General features: G+C 44.1%; 1 protein-coding gene across 1 annotated transcript; it reads left to right on the top strand.

Moving 5' to 3' along the window:
- The first annotated feature begins 7,475 nt into the window (after window positions 1-7,475).
- On the top strand, window positions 7,476-22,459 carry LOC149357863 (sterile alpha motif domain-containing protein 3-like). Its single transcript, XM_089576677.1, has 10 exons — window positions 7,476-7,789; window positions 13,707-13,817; window positions 14,649-14,713; window positions 17,446-17,625; window positions 17,823-17,916; window positions 18,589-18,756; window positions 20,169-20,372; window positions 20,432-20,567; window positions 21,345-21,418; window positions 22,184-22,459. Exons 1-10 carry the CDS (start codon window positions 7,658-7,660, stop codon window positions 22,457-22,459), a joined length of 1,440 nt encoding a protein of 479 aa, XP_089432803.1. The 5' UTR covers window positions 7,476-7,657.
- The last annotated feature ends 845 nt before the right edge of the window (window positions 22,460-23,304 follow it).

Raw genomic sequence — 23,304 nt, 5'->3', positions numbered from 1 at the left:
AGCAAAGCAACCTCTCCAGTGCACATAACTCGTTGAAATAGCCAAAATTCATTGGGCCACAGCATCGACGGTGACCGCATTTTCGAAATTCTAAAAACTGATATGTTTATTACATACCATGGGTTATACGTATAGCCTCTCAATGATTAAGGAGCCTAACTAACAGTAATAGTTAAAACTTTACTGAATATTAGCTAACCAGCCTGCTAGCACGTTTTAGCTGCATTCTGATGTACTGCACTGCTGACAATGCTATGTAAAAAAAAGTTCTGTTCTATCTAAAAACCTATTTTTAAAAATTCTGTAAAGTCTTGGAAACATCCTGTATATATGGCAGACCACTGACCATAAGACTGACGTCAAACAGATTGAAAGCACTGCCAAACAACAAAACACTAAGCAAGGCAAAGGCTAGACATGCAGCAGTATGCACCTACAATCGTTTATAAGAGAGGTCAAAAGATTACAACAGCAAAGGAACAACCGAAGAGTGCACGAAGAACCCCCAGGTCATGGAAATTGTCCCAGTGGCACCAAATGCATGGGAGGTTTTCAAGAAAGAGGTTGAAATGGACAAAGGCTTATGAGAGGTCATAAGAATGATCGCAAACGGGTGGCCAAAAAATTCCAAAGGCCCTGATGAAACCAGCAAAGCTGTATTGGTCACTCAGGGGCGAGCTTGCAGTTACAAAGGCGTGTTTCCGGTCAGTGATTCCGAAGTCCTGGAGGAACAGAGTCCTTAAACAAATACATACAGGACATATTGGCATAAACAGTTGCCTCAAGAAAGCCAGGGAAACTATATATACTGACCTGGTATGACAGTTGATATAAAGAACTGTGTGGAAAGGTGCCCAGCATGCCAAGAAACTAACAAGAAGCCACCATGTGAGCCCGTGCACATGAAGGAAATACCAAGCTTTCCTTGGGAAAGAGTTGCATCAGACTTCTTTCGCTTCGAAGGCAAACCCATTGCGTTCTCATAACAGCTACACTGGTTGTCCAGGCTTTAAGAGTCCTCATGGTGAATCATTGTAAGAAGTCGTCAGTGTCATAATGGTTGGCCACTCATGGAGTTCCCAAGATACTAGAAACCGACGATGGGGTATTGTTGTTAATGTTTAAGTGGTTTGTTTAATAAAATAAAAACGGAAGTAAAAAAATTGCTAGCTGTGGCATCTGCCATCGACACCTGAAGCACTGAGCTGCAGCTAGCTTGAGTAAAAGGACAGGCAGAAAAGAATGAAGGGGAAAGAGTGGAGCGATAAGGGAGAAAGGATAGGAGGGGCCATGTTACGCAGCAGAAGAGTTCAAGAAGTGCAGCAACAACTGAGGTGAGGATTTAAACATGTACAACTTCAAGCCTGAGATACGTCCAATCAAATGGCTTCGCAAAACGAGCTTCAAACAGCAACGGTAATACTGTGAAAATGCACTGAAGTACACAGTCGCCCACTGTTAAGCGCGCACGCTGCGTTGCGTTGGTGAAAACAGCTCCGTCTATAGTTCGACGCACTGCAGCGGCCAACGCAACCGGCGGCTGCCAGCGTGCCCCGACGGGCCCGGCGCAGATTTGGCTCACGACTGCTACGGATTGCTGTCGCCAACGTGACGTAGTGCGCGCGCGCGTCGGACTATAAACGCGCCTTTAGTACGAACACGGCGCGGTGCAGACGTACAGGGACCTCGAAGCGGTGCTTCGTGTCGTCTGCCACAGCGCAGGAGCGCATCGTCACAGTAATAAGCAAGCGCGGCGTGCTCACGCGCAGTAACAGACGACACGAAGCAAGGCAGCCATAGCTGGCCAAAGCCAAGCCCAGCTTGACGAAGAGCCAAGCAGACTACGGCCTTATAAAGTTACGTACGCAGCCATGTAACTTCAATATCTATCAATAAAATAACTGTTGCTTACGGAGGAGCTGGCACTGCAGCGCGGCTGATAGTGGGGACTGTGAAGTACGTTTCTGTAATCCTAAATCTCTTATCGCGAGTCGTTGAAACAGAGGGGTTTAGCATGCAGTTTAGCACGATGGCACTGCGGTTAAAAAAACTTACCTTGACTGCAGATGCGGCTGTAAATTATCGCAGAATAGCAGAACGACGAACCAGTGCGCGGATTCCTCGAAGACTTGCTGGGTGCGCGTTGCTGCAACGAGAGTCAGAAACCGAGCTCTTCGTGCTCGGACAGGCGGTACTCCCGGACGCTCACGGCGGGAATTTATACGTTGGCTGTTCTAAAGAGCGTAGGCACGCCCTGTTGTCAGTACGACGAAGCGTGTCTCTAATTTTAGAAACAGTTGCCACGCAAACAATAGCACAGCATATTTCGACAACAGCAGTAGTCTTTGAGACAGTTTTAGCCGGTTTCAACAGCATTTTGAAGCAAAGGCACGCAGGCGCACACGGAGCAAGCGCAATGGGGTGTGCAGGCAATTTTCAGAACAGCCACAGCGTGAGATCGGCCGGCGCCGGCTGCGCTTGCTGGTTGCATGTGCTGGAGCTATTGCATTAACTAACTTTTCATGGTGGGACTCATATTAACGACTTAACCTTGAACTATCATAGTAACCTAGTATAACATCTGATAGCCCCTTTTTAGCTCTAAAACGTAACTTTCAACTGCTCCTAAGCCATGCCAAATGTACAGTCGGGGACAAAAGTCTCCGGACCACGTGTTCCTCTAACGAAGCCGATAGCTCTGCTATTATTCGGCGGATGGAGACCGTACTTGTGGAGGTGAAAGTTAAATTTTTGTTCTTTCATCTCCACAAGTGTGGTCTCCAACCGCTGTCTGATAGTAGAGCTATAAGCTTCGTTTGAGGAACACGTGGTCCGGAGACTTTTGTCCCCGACTATACTTTAAAAAACATGCTGCAATCAAATCGGGTCAGTATTATACTTAACGCGACCGAACCTCTCACTGACACCATCCCTGAGTGGTCAAATCATAACACGTCATTTCATTTGATTCCGTTTTAGCGCCCAATAACATCACCAACCTATTTTCACGTAGACACGCTACTTTTTTTTGTGCTTTGTGTATTCATTTGTAGAGTTGTGACAGAGCTCTTGCCGGTTACGTCACGCTGAAAAGGTTAATATCATAGTAGTGAGATCCGGATGAAGAATACACAGATGCGCAAAACGTTCGGGTGTTCCGTGAAGCAACTCGAGAGCAGCAAGTTAAATTTTGTATACTTTTATATATTTTGGCCCCACATTACCATTCCTCTTTTCTTAAATTATGCCGAATGGCACACTGGTCACACGCAAAGAAAATGAACAAATGTACAGTCTTTGTCAAAAGTAACCAGGCTGCACGTTTTTCTTCTCAGTCGTATATTAAATGTATTATGACAGCCAGCCCTCAAGCTCTAAATCTGTATGGTAAGAAGAACCTGTGTTCTCAATTTCAAAGAACTTTCTGATCTTTAGGGAAGCCGTGAGGGCTCTGTTATGCGAATATGCGAAGCAAACCATGCAGCCTGGTTACTTTTGACAAAGGCTGTACGTGGGTGACCGTTCTCGTGTTGTAAAGTGCAAGTCGTCAGAAGGAAAAACATGTCTACAACGGCACAGCTGCCTGTTTCGCAGCTCTCAGAGCCGCTGCGATCAGGAAGGCAAATAATGACGATGAAATCCTACGAGTTTAATTGCCCATGCTTACATCCATTTTTAGCCAAATGTTATCGCTAAATATCGCGCATTCAGCCCGAAACACACCCAGAACGTGTTATAGACAAGCGTTTTGCCCTCTGCCACAGTGCGCCCTATAGCTTTGCCCCATTCCTCTCAGGCATGTGACAGCATGTGACAGGCATCGAGCTTTTGGTAATAAACATGTGAAAACACATATAGCTCAAACAACCTTGCGCATTTATTTTTTGCCAATGCAGAAAAAAAAACATTCAAAACAACCTCGCATGAGTGAAGAAATCGCGCGTCTCATATACGAGGTGTGAAGAGCGCTGAGTACATTTCATAGCACGTGCAATAAAACGTACCCTCTAGCTACCTTCCTTGCTTTGCCTGACTGATGTTGAAGCATCAGCAGAGCTTAGTAAAATGTCCTTTTGATTTCGACATCATTTCATATTGAAGAAAAGCAAGTGAATTCAAGCTCCGAGGCCATCGAGGGCGAACACTCTCCACTTGCCTTCGGAAATCGCACTGTTCTGACTCTACTGAAGGGCATAAAAGCATCTGAAGTCACTGTATAACGCACTGGAATGTTTCGACGTTCAAGATTGGAAGATATCCAAAATCGGTGCGTGCGTGCGTGCGTGCGTGTGTGTGTGTGTGTGTGCATGCGTGCGTGCGCGCGCGCGTTTTCGCCTACGCTTTGTCCTCAAAAAGCTGACCGTCTGTCGCTACCAGCGTAGGAGAGTTGGACTCAACTCTGGCACATATGAGAAACTCTGCAGTTTTGAGCAGAATAGAGCATAGTCCGGGTCGTTAACACTGCTGTCACGATCTTTCGCGCAAACACAGGCGGCAGTTCGAGGCGCGCGCTGGCGTACACTGCCGTAAATGTGCTGATTTACTTCAACGCTCAAGAGAACGGAACGTTCATTTCAAGCACCACTGTGAGCGAACTTCTAATGGAACTTATAACTCCCTTCCTTTTTGCAGAGTTTGCCTTCCTACGCAAAGAGATCAATCTATTCCTCAAAACAAAACAAACCGCTCAAGTTTGTTTTTTTTTTGCTGCCTTTATGCAATTCATGAGAATTCAATTCTTTTATTTCCTTTTTCAGAGGAGGAGACAGGACAAAAAGCCGTGACAACGGCTCGATGCGGGTCCTGCCAGCTCACATATTGGCATTCATATACAGATACGGCTATATGCCACAGCTTCACAGGTCAAAAAAAAAAAAGAAAACGAACAAGTATTTTCAACATTTTAAGCAGTTATTGGGGATACAGCAAGTATCCAAAATGAATGCGAGTGGACATGAATAAACAGTAGTAAATGAAAACAAATTATGTGGGAACGACTAAAGCATACTAGGTAAAGACGACAAAAACAACTTAATTAGAATTTGGATTACAAAAAGGACCAAACGGCTCTTGCTCCAACCGATTTAACAAAGAGGAGAACGTGTTAACTATTCCTTGCAGCAGTTTGCTCGTGGTGTGGGCACATTCCACATTTCACTATGACGGGTGCAGTGAGAAGATTCTTTTATTTCCAGCTTCGCGATTTCCGCTAATATGTTATCGCTGGATTTAGCAGTGCTGGAAGCATACACGCGTGCCATGACGTAAGTCGCACTGTTTACTTGCATAAAGCAGAGGTACAGTGTAGCAGAGGTATTTACAGAATGTCACGGGTTTTTCGCTGAGAAATACGTCATGGAAAGTTTAATGCTGATGTCACACGTACTCAGCAGTTTCAGTGCCACGGCCGCTAGCAGGCGTCGCGCTCTTCATGCATATATCACTGCCGGCACAGTGATGTTCTCCTGTTTTCCCTGTGAGCGGCGGTCAAAATAGTTCGTTTACAGCGCTCATAAAAGCAACGCTTTTGCCACCCGCACGCGGACCACAGAAACGGTAGAATGTCGCTCCAAAACGGTATAAAACGAGTTGCGTCACATCATGCCTGTACGATAAAGCAGGACACTGTGTAGTTACTTCAAAATAACGCGCAATATGTACCGTACACACTCGTGCAAGGGCCCATTTAAAAAATATATTTTGACTAGGTGCGGCTTTTAGTTTTCTATTCAATTTCCGACTCCAATGGAACCCTATACAGGGAGCCCCGACGGCCGGTATTACAAATTGATGAACACTTTATAAGGCCGACTTAATATAATTCTGGATGAATAAAAACATATGGACGCCTAATACATGACAGGGTTTAAACAGCGCCGATGCAATACTGCTGAGCGGCGAAGCATCCGTGTGTTAACAATAGAGAGGCGAAGTCGGCGTATCGCAGGCAGCTCTCATCCTCTAGGCGTCTGCTAAATTCCCATGGGGGACAAAGTCATGCACACAGAAAACGCAGTTGCTGTTTGCAAACTTTTTTTTTTCTCTTCAGATCAGCGGCTGGAATATTTTCTTGTTTGAAAAGGAAGGGGGGGGGGGGGCATATACACGAGTGTATGCGGTATAGTGTACTTTAATTAAGTGCCATGCAACCGCCTGCGATGGAGAGCGGGTTGTTCCAGCGATTACCGCACCTAGCAGCAAGAAGTGCTTGATACTGCGTGAGGCACGCGATTTCTCCGAAGTAATGCATGTATTTCTGTACAGCAAACGCTAAGAAAGTGAGAAAATTCCAACGATTTAAACTGGTCTGCTGACTGCAACGGCACGGCATTCCAGCGACTCAATTCCAGCCACTGACAACGTCGCACCTGTGCACGTATATACCAGCCACTGACAACTTCCTTTTAAACCCCAACTTTGACTCTGCTTTTGCCATGCTGTTTCGCTCAGCAACCCCAAGCCACCCTTCTTTTTTTTTCACTTCTACACTCTGCCTGCTATCCTTTATTTCCGCTGCCCCAGCTCAGGTGCTTCCAGCAGCGACGGCAGATGCCGGGGATAGCAGAAATTCTTTTACCGAACATCCTTTAAAGCAAGGATGTTCGGATTCGTGGAAAGCGTGAGAATGTGCAAAGATTCCAGTGGCTAAGGTTGGAGTTGTTGAATGCAACGTCATGTGATGGAGTCGCCGTACTGCACGTGGGGCGACAGCGTAAGGGCGAAAATTCCAGTGACCCCGGTTCGGGACGTTTGATGTAAGCAGCGCGGTGAAAGCTCAGTCGAGTGGTGGTTTAAAGGGAACTGAGGTCAGTTAAAGTGGCTGGTAACGTGAGAACGGGTGAAAATTCCAGTGAAACGGCTTGGGAGTAGTGGTGTTTTTTTTTTGTTTGCATTGAATATGAAAGGTAAAAGAATTTCTGCTATCCCCGGCATCTGCCGTCGCTGCTGGAAGCACCTGAGCTGGGGCAGCGGAAATAAAGGATAGCAGGCCGCGTGTAGAAGTGAAAAAAAAAAAGAAGGGTGGCTTGGGGTTGCTGAGCGAAACAGCATGGCAAAAGCAGAGTCAAAGTTGGGGTTTAAAAGGAAGTTGTCAGTGGCTGGTATATGCGTGCACAGGTGCGACGTTCATGGTAGTGCCTTTTAAAGTCTTCTGGGCAGTAGGGAACAATAGGGGACAAAATTTGCGCCCCCATCCCTCACGCCATTTGGGGGGGGCACTACACCTGCCCCTGCCCTCTCCTCTGTGCACTCCTGGTGACTGCTAGAGTGGGAAAGTACGAAAATTACAGCGCCACGGCTTGGGGTTGTTGAACGAAACGTCATGGTGAAAGGAGAAAGTCATGCCAAAGTGGTGGCGTCGCCATATTGTTCATGCACTCGTCCCGATGCGAGAGAAAGTGAGAAAACGCGAGACTCTGCACGGTGTTGTTGCAGCTGCATGAAGTACGGAAATGGTGGAAAGCCCTTACTGAACCTGTTCGCAACAGACCAATGAGAAGTGTTCTGACATCTGCCTGAACCCGATGGTAATTTAAGTTTGGTATAAAATGCCAAAGCGTGCGGCGTGTGCGCCTCACTCTTGCTACGTCTGGCGACCTGACTCAGTAAGCTTCACGCATTGCTTGGTACTACTAGGCCTGCACGTATTTTGAACACCATGGCAGCTAATGTAGTGTGTCTTGTCGCTCTGGAAAGTGGGGAACGGAAAAAGGTATCTCTGTCTGATGGCACTTACGAGGAACTGACGAATGCGCTGACCGTATTTACAGCGATCAACGACAGCACATTGGTAAGTGCACTTTCTTTGCTGCTCTACATCTTGAACTTGAGCGTATAGAGGTGAACAGACATGTCCACAGCACTCGAGTGTAGCGTGCCGCGGAGAAAATTAAGTGAAATATCGGCACTTAACGCCGCTGCTTTGTCAGGGGCAATGCGCTCGTGCCTGCAGGGTTTGTACGTTTGTTCGGTGGCATTTGAGTGTAAGTATTCTCTCTAGAACACAGGATCTGCTTAAAAAAAAGCGTTGTAGACAAGCGTGCTCACCTCTGTACAACGACATGTAACAAAGTAGCGCTTGTCCTGTCCTCCTCTCGTCCTTTGTAGTTACCGCGCTGTGCTTTCTGTGTAACAACTTCTTTTTTTTTGTGAGTTTGTGAACATCCATCTGCACCAAGTTTGTAGACAGCGATGCTGTTCACAAAAGAACAATATTCTCACTTTGTGATGCGCAGTCATTTTGCTCCAGAAATGATTAGCCTGAAGAGTGGAAAAACTATTGTTCATAGTGTGTGCCTTCAAGCCTAATAATTCCGCTATTCACCTCAATTTTGCCTAAATTCACCTCAAGTAACCTTAATTTTCCTAACTCTGATGAACTTCTGCAGTCTGTTGAGCGAAAAAGCGTGACTTTTGGGTCAAAGTGGAGGGCCGTCTTTTTTGATATATTGTGACAGTCAGTTATAATGCACAGTCGCGGACAGAGTCGCGGACTTTTCCGAGTTGAAACTGTTTTCTGTCGTGTCGCGCAACGAAAATAGAAATGTTTGGTGTCGTTATGTGTGAGGGCAAAAGTAAGGTATACTATACTTGCATATGCATACAACATCCATTACATTTTGCAAGGTTACGCGTCTGAAGACTGACCATACTGACCATTAATTAAGACTGACTTTGTCCATGTTTGTCTGTCCGCGAATGCACAATGTAACATAGCACAGCAACCTTTCCTTCTAAAAACGAATTTGGCGACTAAGATCAGGAGGTGTTGAGGGTGCAACTCTGCAGTCTATCAGCCCGATGGTTGGATCGTTCAGTGCTATAAAAATTTTTCGTCGGGACATTCTTGAAATGTAACAGGGGCCTTTGCAACAAGGCTCGGCTACTTCAAGTTGATAGGCAGAAGTCGTTTCTCATCAGCAGGTGCCATCACATTTACTAGCAAAACAAATGTCAACAAATGTGGTATCAGCCCTTTCATTGCGTGTGCATACGTCGGATCTTGCTTTCGCACTGAATGGCCTACCCTTCCCTGTTGAAAGCAACTGAACAATCATCGACAGTGTGGAAGACACTCTTCACTTTCCCGTTTTTTAGGCAGCTGAAAAGCAATACGAGTGCTGCGCCTTTCATTGAAAATCGGAGAAAAATTCTCTCGGCCAAACCGCTGGCTTGGTAGCGCTCGAATTTCGCACAAAGGTGGTATTTATGGTAACTTTTGCGTTATGCCACGTTTGGATGAAGTACTTCCATGAATCGGTAAGAATTAAAATTTCTACACTATGTGGCGATGGTGGCGATGCCGGACCAAAACATACTGTTTCGATCGGTGGAACGCCGGACGAATCCGACCAGTAGGGTGTGACCAGAGGTATGTAGGACGGACCTAGAGCTAGCATTCTTTTTCCTAGTATGTCGGGCGGATAGTTGCGCTCCTCTGAATTACCGCCTATTGGACGATAGGTATAATGGTTCAAGAACATATATGCTCACTGCCCGGAATAGGTCGACTGGTGATCGGTGCATCCGCATACTTCGAGAGCACCCTGCAATGAACTGCTTACATGTCTACTACACACATTACAAGCACCAAGACGGATCCTCCGGTTGCACGTGTACCGTTTGCCGCACGTCGCTTGGTTGCATCGTGCGAAATGCAAAATTACTCCTGGATATTTGCAAGCCAACATATATGGGCTCATGAGCTTTTCTGTCGTGTGCTGAAGTCCGCTTCGTGAACTTGAGGCGATTGATGTGGCGAGCCGGTTGCGGTGAGCCGGTTGCGGGGAGCCGATTGAGCGACAGCCAGATATACAGGGTGTCCCAGCTAACTTGGAACAAGGTTTATAAAAAAACAGCATTCTTCAGAATTGAAATCGCGCGCATGTTGTTAAGGTTTATCAAAAGTTACAGTACCATTTTTTTTCCTCCTTCTACTTGAATAATTAGTCGTGATAAATCTTTTTAAATAAAGCTTGAAACGTTCCGGCATCAATAGAAAAGTGGTGGAGCTCCACAAATACCGTCCAACCCAGGCACTTCCAACGAGATAGACTTAGCGTGGCCGTTTTTATTCGGGAAAAACAAAAGCCCGCGGTGTTTAAAAAATACCACGTGACAGCTCGCTCCGTGCGCCCGGATACGCCCCGATTACAGCGCTCTCACCCGTGCTTTGTAAGAAACATCACCCGCTTCGGGCCTTTCGTGCTGCCCAAGACAGGGCTTCGCGATGTGCTTGGTTCCAAGATAAGCGCCAGTGGGTACGGGCGGGAGTTGAAAGAAAGCGCGGCTCCCGTTTCTGCGGCAATAACTGTACACTCACGTTAGCAGAATGCAAGCGGAGGAACGATGACAATCTCATGAGTTTGAATTTGGGATCAAGATCCCAACAAGTAAAGACGCATATAACAAGCCTGATAACGTCGTGTGAATTACGCTGAAAAACAGGAGCCGCACTTTCTTTCCATTGCCGCCCGTACCCACTGGTGCTTATCTTGGAACCAAGCACATCGCGAAGCCCTGTCTTGGGCAGCACGAAAGACCCGAAGCGGGTGATGTTTCTTACATTGCACGGATGAGAGCCCTGTAATCGCGGCGCATCCGGGCGCATGGAGCGCGCTATCACGTGGTATTTTTAAAACTCCGCGGGCTTTCGTTTTTCCCGAATAAAAACAGCCACGCTAAGTCTATCTCGTTGGAAGTGCGTGGGTTTGTCTATATTTGTGGAGCTCCACAACTTTCCTATTGACGCCTGAACGTTTCAAGCTATATTTAAAAAGTAAATTTATTTATCTCGACTAATTGTTCAAATAGGAGGAGCGAAAAAATGGTACTGTAACTTTAGATAAACCTTAACAACATCCACGCGATTTCAGTTCTGAGAAGCGCTTAGTTCTTTTATAAATCTTGGTCCAAGTTAGCTGGGACACCCTGTATAAGAATGGGCGAACTTCTCTTTGCAGCTCCTCGAAAGTAGCGAATGTAGCGTGCGCCTTGCAATGCAGAAGCTTCGCACATAAGATCGCGTAACGAGCAGCATTGGCGCATATACAGGGTGTTTCACGTAACATGAACCAGGGATTTAAAAACAGTGGCTCACCGGAGCTGGGCGGAACGAACGACATATTGTTTCCCGCCGTGTGACGCTCCTCAGGGAATATTTTTTTTTAATTCTGCTTAATTAGCCGAAATTAATTATGCAAGTTTGGTATTATTCACTTTCGGGTCACGTAGTTTAGAGGGGGTTCAGAAAGAACCGATCCAGTTTTTTGCAGCAATGTATTTCCGAAGCGAATTATGATAAAAAAAGCTACGTGACTGCGCTCATGTGCTACCATATTCCAGCACTCCCAACCGTGTTTCGAACGAACGAAACGTGAGCGCTGACCATTCCCAAGTGAGCGGCCACCGCTCAGTTCGACAGGCTGCAAAATTATAAAAAAAAATGGTGGCTACCTTAAAATAGGCGACTCCACTGCTTTCCCTTCCTTTTTTGTTTTGCCTACGAGATGGTTCAGTAGAACTCCGTCTGAATTGGTTGTCGAAGGCTGCTTATCACTTATCGAAGATCACGGCACGCGCTTTCCGCGTTCAGGTAGAATGTGCTGATGCACTTTCAAGACAATGCCGAGAGCGGCGCCGGCCGCTCACTTCGAGACGGTGAGCGTGCACGCTTCGTTCACTCAGGACGCGCTTGGCAGCGCTACAGTACGGTAGCGCAAGAGTGCAATCACGTGGTTTTTTTTCATATTTCGCGGGCTTTCTTGAAATTCTGGAAAAATGAGCCACGTAGAAATATCGTACTACAAAAAACTGGATCAGTTGTTTAGTAACCCCCCCCCCCTGCAATACAACGAAACACAAGTGACCCTGTGGTGAATATTAAATTTTTTTGCATAATTAATCAATGGTAACAAATTAATTAAGCGCAATTTTAAAAAAATACTCCGAGGAGCGCCACAAGACGGGAAACAATATGCATTTAGTTTCAACCAGTTCTGATGTGTCACTTCTTTTTTAATCTGTGGTTCAGGTTACGCGAAACACCCTGTATACACTGGACGCGGCATTAGTCATGGACCTGGAGTCAGCCGTACCTTTAACGAGAATGAACGAGGTCCGGCGGACGTATTAGTCATTTCAGTAAATATATTTGCATCCCTTTTGTAACGGGCACTAGCGAGTGCTACCTTGCAAGTAAAGTGGTGAACTATTTATTTGTTTTGTACTTGGCCCTCCCCCTTTCCCCCTTTTTAAACTTAATCCTGTTCCGATTCCTTTTTTTTTCCAGTAAAGGCTGTTTTTTATGTTGTAAGCTATACTCCAGTCTTCTCTTGCTCGTCTTTACAGCTGATGTGGTAATTTTTTTTCACTACCCCTAGAAACCAAAACTTCTGGAACGCTATGTCCTCTCTGATATTTGTTTGTATAGTCTTATAGTCTACCATATTATGTTTAATGTTTTCTAACTGCTCCCGCATGCTTCACAAATAATATTGCCTTGTTCACACTTGCTTCTCTATTGCCTGGTTCTAAGGCGACCAGATCTAGCCTCAAATAGGTCTACCCTCTCAGATTTCATTTTTACCAACTCTGTGTTCACACACTGAATCTTTTGTTTCTACTTTTTGCCTCCACTTAGCAGTCTGTTTTTTTTTTTTGGTGCTCTCATAACTTCCTTTTCTCTGTTGTTACTTGTGTAGCATGTCGTATGCTTTCTAGTCCTTTTCCTCCATCACATGTCCGCATATTCTCAATATGATACCCCAGTTATGGATCCCTTTCATGGAAAATCAAGTTTGTAGTAACACGTGAAATGATAGTAATCTATGCGTAGAGTTGTAATAAATCCTGCACTAGAACCATGTATCTTGGTGAATGCAGTGCAAGGAGTGAAACGGAGGACATGGAGATATGAAATGAACATCAGTTATCTAGATAGCAGTTGACACTGTTATATGATTCAGGACCTCTGGTTCCCACTTTCCTCTGGTTCCTCTGGTTCTTCTGGGACCTCTGGTTCCCACAAAGTTTCACGCATTGCCTAGAGATGTATTTCACTCAAAATCACGGGACGCAGTCTCTTCACTGTTGGCTACCGATTCATTTATGCTCCCTGTCAAACTCAAGTGCCGAGCAAAAAAAAAGCATGTTACCTCGTTGTACCTCAACATTATGGGTGTTTTCACTGCAAAAGACATTCTGAAAATCAGACCGGCTGTTATTGATCACCTACAAAAATGGCTTAAAGGTATCGTCTATAAGAACGTCTTTTTTTTTGCTCGGGGCTTGAGTTTGACAGGGAGCATTAATGAATCTGTAGCCACGGACAGCACCTCATGATTTTGAGTTAAATACACCTCTAGGAGATGCATGAAACTTTGTTGGTAGAATGCGCAGTTATGAATTGTGAATGAAATGATACCAGTAGTCTCACAGGCAAGTGGGACAGAGGTCTTGCACCGTATAACAGTGTCAACTCCTGTGAAGATAACTGATGTTCGTTTCATGCCTATGCCCTTTCTTTTGTTTTTTTGCATAGCATTCCCCAAGATATACTGCTCTAGTGCAGAATGTGTTACATATCTCACGCATTACCATGACAAGAGTGCATAACTCAAGTAGCATTGCGAGAATATAGTTCTTGCATGAGCTTACCGCACACAGAGGTCGTAATTCATTGCATGATCAAACTGTTCTTTTTTTAGATCCAGATATATGATGCAGAATTGGAAGACTTCATCGACCTTGAGCCTGGTGAACCTATTAGCAATAAAGCTAAAATCAGGGTCACAAGGAAGGTGACACCTCCCATAGATGTGAGTACTGTACTACACTGGCATGAACAGTGCAAGGCTGTGAAGTAGCAACTGATATGAAGTGCATTATTTCATATAAAACAAAGTTAGAACAGTGGCTTTACTGTAGTGCACACACTGCATGGGCTATGTGACAGCTATAAAATAGGATGTGGAAACCCGAACAGGACCACTACAGTGCAGGCAAAGAACATAAAAATAATAGATGCCAGATAGAGGATACACCTGTGCTTGTTAGCACTTCGAGAGAGTAGTCATTGTGCCTTTGAAGTGAAAACCAACAGTGCTAGCCTTCAGACTCCCTCAAGTATGGGCACCAAAATTATGCGTACTTATTAGGTACAACAAGGCCATAAAAAAACGCACAAGCACTTTTAGCTGCAGTGTACAACAAACCTGATTCATGTTTCTAGGTAAAGGTTCTACTGAAGTACATATTCAAATAAAAAACCGATTGTTAAAGAACACCTTGTTGCAAAGTAGAAAAGTATGGCATATGTTTCCGGCATATGTTTCATTCCGGCCTCACTGTACAGGCGCGGACAAAAGTAAACGGAGCACGCAACTGTCTTCGAATATTTTCCACGCGTCACCTAACTGAAATTACCAGCAGTGGTACGCGCATGCTGGTAGAGGAGGTTGGTGGGCTTTCTTGTAGACAAACAACGCTTCTTCATTACCAATGGAGGAAGCGTGATTGCACTTCAAACGCAATAGCGTGCTCCGTTTACTTATGGCCGCGCCTGTACATTCCATGAGAAATCAATCACTGCAGCAATGAAACTGGAAGGCACTGTTTCAGCATATCATGTGTGCCTTTTTTCAATACAGAGTACACGTGACAGTGCATCCAGCAGCCCATTGCAGACCCTTTCTGCAGAGGTGGTTGATGCAAGGTGAGCATACATTTTCAAGAGCTGTGACTTATCCTGCTAGTGTGCCACCAAGATACAAGCATCATGGAATATTAGAAAGCCCACAAAATACCTCATACAAGGCTTATCACCTTGTCAGGCATGTGCTCTATGCAGGATGTTGTTTGTTAACACCTTTTCACACTTAGTTCATTAAAATGGGATGTGGAGGGCTTGAAAAGCTACAGACCAATCATCTTTACTGCCTACTGTCTACAAGGTATTCACAGAGGTGATCACAAATAAAACCTGAGCAACCATAGACCTCAATCAACCAAGCGATCATGCTGGCTTTTGTAAAGGCTATCCGAAAATATACTATATTCATACCATCAATCAGCTGATAAGAGAAATGCACAAATATAACCAGCCACTATACGTATCCTTGACAGATGATTAGGAAGCATTTGAGTGAGTAGAAATGTCAGCTGTCATGCTGGAATTGAGGTGTAGAAGAGGCGCATGTAAAGGTGATAGAAAATATCTGGTAGATGCACAGCCATCGCCCTTCTGCATAGAGAAAGTGATGAAATAATTGCTATTAGGAAAAGTGTTGGGCAGATAGACATGATCTGTACAGCAGTATTCACCGCTTGTGTACAGGAGGTATTCAGAGAACCATATTGGGAGGAGTTCAGGATACAAGTTAATGGAGAATACCTTATTAATACCCGATTTGCTAATGATATTGCTTCACTAAGTAAATTGGGTAATAAATTGCAAAGCACGATGAGGACCTGAACAGGCAAAGCAGGATGAGTGCTCCAAAAATTAACAGGAACAAACCTTTGATAGTCTCGGAAGGGCACAACAGTTCAAGATGGGCAGCAAAGCATCGCAAGTTGTGAGGGAATACGTCTACTTAGGACACATAGTAAAAGCTGACCCAGACCACAAGAGTGAAATAACTAGGAAAAGGTTGGGGTGGAGTGAATTTGACAGGAGGAGGAGGAAGATAAATTAAAAAAGGAAAGGCAGGCCATTCATATCTGAATGGAAGCTTACCGGTATCTCTCAAGAGGAAAGTATATAACATCTCTATCTTACCGATACTCACCTATAGGGCAGTAACAAGGAGAATTCTGAAAGGGGCTGGACTTAAACCAAGAACAATACAGCGAACTATGGGAAGGAAAATGATAGGTGTTATATTAAGAGAAAATAAGAGCACAATGTGCCAGGGAATAAAATGAGAGTTAATAATATCCTACTCAAAATCAAGAAAAGATGGGCATGGGTAGATCATGTAACGCGGAGGCAATATAGCCGATGGTCCCTTAAGGTAAGAGTGGATTCCAAGAGAAAGTAAGTGCAGCAGGGTCATCAGAGTCAGGTGGGAAGATGAGATTAGCAAGTTTCCAGGTGTAAGGTGGCCGCAGCTGGCACAGGACAAAGTTACCTGGCGGAATGTGGGAGAGGCCATTGTCCTACTTTTGGACGTAGTTAGGCTGATGGTGGTGGTAGTGGTAGTGGTGGCAGTGTTTTAGTATTCTGTGCATTTCTCCATAGCCTGATTGTAGTGTTCTCTTCACAGAGTGTCTAGTTCTCAGTAACAATGGTAAAACACCAATCAAAGAACTGTGTTGGGTCAGGCAAGGCAAAAAGATTTTTCCACTACTAGCTGTTCACCACGCATTTGCAAGAGGTATTCAGGGCGTCAGACTGGAAACAGCTAGAAATAAAGGTGATTGGAGAACCCATTAATGATCTCCAATTTGCTGATGGTACTGCCCAGCTAAGTAACTCTGGGGAAGAATTGCAATGCGAAATGGAGGACTTAAGCATGCAAAACATAGCGGTAATGCTCAACACTCTGGGAACAGAACAGTTTGTGATGTGCAGTGATATAGTGGAAGTGGTGAAAAAGCACATCTTACCAGAATAAGTAATGACTGGTGATCCAGGCCACAGGAATGAAATTGGAAAAGAAGTTACAAGGAGCAGTGCATTTAGAACCCCAGCCTGCCTGGCGCATTCCATTATTGCTTGTGAATGGAAACATAACATATTTCCAATCACTGTCTCATTGATCATTTCACTGCAGCACAAAGGTTTACTGGCAACCTGGTTCTCATTACACATGCTAATGTACCTTCTTTTGTGATACTAGCTCCGATTTCTATCACAGCTGTGATACTGCTTCACTTCACCTTGTATTGCTATATGCTGCATTTCAGGCATAGTTCAGCATAGCTGCTACCTATTGCTGGTGAAACATTGGTGCTGTGGGTTACAAGGCTCCTTAATCATGTGTAAAGAGCAAGCAGTCACTTCACCATCACCCTGTCTTTTGTAGAGCGCATTTTCTGTACAGCATTTGTAGAGCAGCCAATAACAGCAGCCGCAAAATATGTTGGTATCTAGGATATATAAAACAATCTTGTATTATTCTCAGTGACTGCAAGTACTGTCACCAGCAAGGGTGGCAAGACATGGAGCTGTTTTCGAAGGCTGTCTTGAGGACATCATTTAAAGGCTTGGGCAATGTTATGGAATGGTTCATTAGTATGTCATGCAGTGAATGTTGTGAAGTGTAAGAGCACTTGCTGCTGGGCTAGTTGGTTTTGGTTCATAGTTAAATCGTTTTAGGCACAAAAAACAGACAATACACATAGGTAGGTGACAGGTGACAATTGTGAATTGTGTGCCACATGTGTCAAACTTGATGTATATCAAAAATAACTGACTTGTATGTTTCCTTCACTGTGTTGCAGTGGCAGCATTGTGCACGACGTGAATGCCATACCATTTGAGGACAGATTCGATTACATGGGATTTACCTTGCCGTCCTTGGCACCATATGAGGATGTCCTCAAGCGGCAGACACCAATCAGTGGCCACGTCAGACGGTTTATCATTGATAAACTGTTTCAGGAATGTTTTAAGCTGGCATGGTATGTGGTGCTTCAAACTATTACTTAGCATTTCTTGCTGCTCTGCTAGCATTGTTGCAGTGTGATGTCTTTAAATACAGTCAGTAAAAATTGTGAACTACCATTTACTGCATGCAAATCACAGCAGTAATTATTGCTATAGCCTGTAGTACTATTATTTCCACTTAACATAGTGCAACATTTCACCTCTGTTCTAGGTACCCATCCCGCACACTGTACCGTGTTGCTGCCGAAAAGCTTCTTCAAAAATATCCGAATCTAGTTGATCGAGTTGGGAACGGAAGTGGTTTGGTGAGCACACATAGTTTTAGTTTTCTTTGATGAAATTTAACTGTACTGCAGCACTTGAAGAGAGTTTGGTTTCAATTATTTGGTGGCCCATATTAGTGTGTGATAATGAAGCTTGAGGCGAGCACTTTTTGAGGGCAGTATGAGCATGGGAAGCTTGAGCAGTAATGCCCACTTAACATGGATAGTTTCGATAGATGCTGAACCTTTTGCCAATACATTCGCTTGCTCCAAAAATGCTCAGGTCATGTACTGTACGTGTTGTACTTAAAAGTAACGTACAAGTGTCTTTTCCATGTGACACCACAATCAACCATGCACTCGTCAGAAAATAATTTGTGCAAATCGATAATAGTGCCATCAGTACAAATCCATAGAGGTAAGCTCTACCCACATTCAATTCTTTGGTGAACAAAACTGATTCATCTGTTTTTATCTGAATGCAATACACATTTGCAGAAGAGTAACTGCAGAGTGTCACATTTTGGTCCTGTACCTTCTTGCCAGTGCAATACAAAAAGCACTCATGAGCAAACCTTTGGTTATCATGTTTCCATAGGCACCTGATGATGGCACGGGTTGCATGCTTGCAAGTTTAGGGTGATACACGTTCGTTGAATCCCTACTTGTCTAAACACTTCTTTTTAGATCCTTTGTGTCCAATTTTTTTTACAGGAATCATGGGTGCTAGGCCTGCGAAACAAATTTAAAAATATGAGGAGGAAAACAGAGACGATCACAGAAGAGATGCTGGAAAAAAAAAGAAAGCACTCGGGCGCAGCTGCAAAAAGGGGGAGTGAAAAAGACACGGAGGCAGCGAACAAGAAATTATGCCGCCTCTTCGTGAGTTTTTGCTTCTGCTTGTTTCCTGTTAGAAATTTCCAGCTAATAGTATGTTACTATGTTTCGATTGTGTCGGTGCTGACTCTCAGGGCTGGGGGCAAAGTCCACTTTATTACACATGCGAGTAGGGTGGTCTTGGGGGATCCTGACCACTTTGCTAGCTTGGTAATAACTAAAAATGATAATACTCTGCTTTATGCAAGATGAACTACTCTTTTACCTGCTGTTTCTTGTAACCTTCAGACACTGAATTTCTTTATGCTCAGTGTGCTATGTTAACATTTGCATTATTATTTCACGCACCTTCACGAGGCAGTTCAGCCATTTAATATCAATGCACATCCTGGCCACTGTGGCTGTATTGTGGTGGAGGCGAAACGCAAAAATTTCCACATGCTTTGCAATGCCACTCCAATACCAGATGGTCTAAATTAGTCCAGAGCCCTTCACTACAGAGTCCCACATAGCCCATGAGTTGCTTCAGGATGAAACAACTCCGGGTGCCGAAATTTCCAGCCCTCTACTTCAGTCTAAAATGGCACATGTGCAGCTTTGAGGCATGCCGCAGTTCAGTATATAGCCACTCCGATTTACCATGTTTATTCCTGCCTATCAATGTATCCTGTGGTGCATCTGGACCTACAGTAGAAAGGTTTGCTTTGACAATGGGGCTACTAATAGCTAAACAGCAAATATTTTATGATGTTCATTTAAAGACTGCATGGTAATAATAAAATACTGATGGTACTGAAGAGTGGCCATCTAAAAAATGGGGATCCTATAAAAGTGCTGTAGCGGCTAAGGTGTTCCGCTGGATCTATTTCTTGGCGCACTAAGGTTTCTGTGCATGTTAGAACCCTAGGCAGTTCAAATTAATCAAGAATCTTGTTGTACGGTGTGCCTTTTTTTCTTTCCCACCATAGTACAGGTATGTGCCTGAAAGCCACTCCCTTTACTTCGGCTTTTAAAAGCTGGTACAACTCAGCAAATGGTTGGTTGGTAGGCTGGTTGGTTGATGGGGTTTAACGTCCCAAAGCAACTCTGGCTATGACGGACGCCGTAGTGAAGGGCTCCAGAAATTTCGACCACCTCGGGTTCTTTAACGTGCACTGGCATCGCACAGTGCAGTGCACATTAAAGAATCCCAGGTGGTCAAAATTTCCAGAGCCCTTCCTGCCATCTAATTATTATGAAAAATGTTCCTGTAAGTATTTATTGAAATGGAAAGTAGTAAGGAACTTTTGTTTGATGCATTTGCCTTTAGTTTAAGGAAAAGTTATTAGCGGGTAGTAAGGTGGGAAGAAGATGAATGCGATTTTGTGACATGAATTGAAAAAAAGCAATTCCAGATTGCCTTTAAAGGGCTTATACTGACCCCACTTTATTGGAGTAACTCATTCTTTTCATTACAGGACTGTAGCCACCTTTTTGTTTACGGAGAAACAATGGAGTCACTCGAAAGCCACAATGAGTGGCTTAGAGAAAACCTGGCTGCAGACAGCAGTGAACTGCGGCCACGCTTGCTGGCTACGGCTCAGAGGCGCCATCAGGAGCTCCGGACTATGAGCATATCAGATGCTTTGCTCCTCTTTCCTTTCCTGAGAACTCAAACATCGGTACGTTCAGCATTTTAATATTTTGTGCATTGTTTTAAATGTGCTCTTTTCTTTTTTAGCTCTTGATGGAGTTTGATATCCTATTCAAGAGAAGCATTGCTGATGCCATAAAGGGTGGTTTTTCATCGCTGCGCAAAATCCTCGTGGAACATGGTGATGAGCATGAAGCCGCAGCATTGGCCCAGCAAGGAGATGGTAACTACAATAACACAATTCCATTATTTTCGTTTACCACTTATATTGCACTTTTATTCTAAAAGACAAGATGACATGAAAGGTTGCATGTTAATCTTTTCAGAAGTGCCACCTTGGAAATGCATGGCAATGCAGGTTTCCATGCTGGCCAGTTACGGCAAAAGGCAATGTGTAGGGTTTATATCAGGTGTCCGAGCTAGCTTGCCAAGGTTTAAAATTACACCGGAGCATTATAGATGGAGGCAACTTCAACCTGTACTTTGTTCAATGAATAGTTAAATAAACTGATTGTGTTCTGGGCAAATTCCAGTGCCAAATTGTAGACCTGACAAAAAGCGTCTAATTCATCAGTTTTTATTTTCATGAGTGCTACTGCTGGTGGGAGCGTGATGAAAAACTGTAGCGGAACACTGTGGTCCCCCACAAAGATGCCTCGATAGCTGCACTGTCCGACAGCAAAAGCACTGTGTGCACTGTGAATCGCTAGTGGGCATCTGCGGTCTACAAACTTCCTCTGCTTTGATTACTGACCTTTTTCCCTTTAAGCCCAATCCTCTAAAAGTATCGCATGAACTGCTCCATCATTAAGTATGCACACAATTACCGGAATTACCTTATTAGTTTACAGTCAGTCTGTACCTTGGTCTTGAATTTGTCGCAGTGTGAGATGTTCTGCCAGGCATTTCTTTCGCGAAAATGATGCATGTTGCATTTGCACTTTGTTGGCTGGAAATTTCAACCTGCCGTCTGACAAGTTCTACATGACTGTTTCTGCAGAAAATGACCTGCTAGGGCTGCTCACTGTCACCATGACAAGGCTGAAGGAACCAATTGAGGCAGTCTTAACTGAAGTAAGTGTCTGATCTATTGGTTTAGTTTCATGCTAATAATAAAGATATATGGCAACACAATGCGATGTAAGAGTGATAGTGTAGTGGCAGCAGCGAGTTCACCGCCAACGTGCCACCTGTTCTGCGTCCACTGCAAACACCCTACTGGCCGTGGCTCTACAAAAGCAACCAGCAGTTGTCTCCGCCCTTTGTGTGTGCTCTGCAAACTAAGACTGACTAGCCAGCCTACCGTTATGGTGATTAGTAGTGCGCAGTGCCTTGCACTATGTGGCCATGACACTTTCTGTGCGGGAGCAATTGTTGCATTTTTCTGGCGTTAAATTTAGTAGCAGTGGATTTAAATATGTCACCAGGTTCAGTGCTAGTTTTGCTGCATTTCTGGAATAAGTGCCAAGAATGGAAGCTAAGCTAAGTAAGCTGTTCTCCCGGCTCTTGCATGACAGTTTTGACAACTTGACTAAACATGACTATTCCAGCCCTAGTGCAATCACCAAATCATGCTATCTACCTGCGTTCTTTTGTCCTCATTAGTGCACCTCTCAAGAATGTCGCTCTTCATATGTACTTGCTGCTTGGTTTCCATAAGCAGCTTTCACCCTGAGGCCTTTAGCGCAGCATAATTATTTGCTTGCAGCTAATGCTACAAGCAAAACTTTTAACTACGTCTATCTGAATGAAATAGCCTAATTTCTTGCTGTGAACATTGCTTCAAGCCTAAAGGTGTGTAATTGATTATGTCTGGTTTTTCTTCAATCTTCATTACAGAAGGAGCCTCCTTTGACTCCATGCCTCGTCAAGACTGACGGAACAATAAGCCTCTATGTTGATAAGCAACACCTTTTTGAGGTGTCATCCCTGCATGCAGCGATGGCATCTCTCTTCGCATCTTTTTGGGTATTCCACATAGAGTACCCCCGAAAGGCGCATAGAATGTTAACCTTTATGGAGCATTCCTTCCTGGACTTAAAGCACACAAAGCCGCGCATCAAGTCGCTGGACCTAATAAACTTGTATAAGGGTCATGGAGGTGGCTCTCCATAAATGTATAAAGAGTTTGCTGCAAATCCTAATGTTGTAAATAATGTTGTAAATAATGTTGCAAATAGTGTTGTGAATAGTGTTGTGAATAGCATTGTAAATAGTATTGTAAATAGTATTGTAAATAGCGTTGTAAATAGCATTGTAAATAGTGTTGTAAATAGCATTGTAAATAGCATTGTAAATAGTGTTGTAAATAGCATTGTAAATAGTATTGTAAGCAGTTCTGTAAGTAATTAAAGATTATTTCAGCTCAGTGCCTGCAATTTGATTTAAGCATTCACTCGAGTTCTGTGCCCCCTCAAGGAGTGAAATATACTCATGTTGCATCATGAATGCAACTTTATAACAGGAAATTTACTCCAAAGAAACCTTGCAGAAACTCCTTCAAAGGAGCGGAAACACTCCTGAAAAGCTCTCTAAAAGGAGCATTTATTACTGCTATTTGGTGCCATTTTAACCCCTGTCCTGAGAGAAGTAAAAATGTACTCCTCTGAACACCAAACATACCTCTCCATATGTGAGAATACAGCTGGTACTAAAAGGAGGATTAATACTCCTTTATGATCTCAACATTTACTCCAAAAGAACACCTGTCCTAAGAGGATTAAAATTTCTACTCCTCTGAACACCACAGATACCTCTCTGCATGTGAGAGTAAAGCAGGTACTGAAAGGAGTAAATGATCACAACATTTACTCCCAAAAGAACCCCCCTCCTAAGAGGAGGAAAAATTTTACTCCTTTGAACACCAAAGATACCTCTCCTTACGTAAGAGTAAAGCAGGTACTGAAAGGAGTAAATGATCACAACATTTACTCCCAAAAGAACCCCCCTCCTAAGAGGAG

Source organism: Amblyomma mixtum, chromosome 3 (assembly GCF_055824585.1).
Source record: "Amblyomma mixtum isolate Tamu chromosome 3, ASM5582458v1, whole genome shotgun sequence".
In the NCBI taxonomy this organism is placed as follows: Eukaryota; Metazoa; Arthropoda; class Arachnida; order Ixodida; family Ixodidae; genus Amblyomma; species Amblyomma mixtum.
The sequence above is the reverse complement of the archived record's forward strand: the minus strand, read 5'-3'. Positions and strand labels throughout refer to the sequence as shown.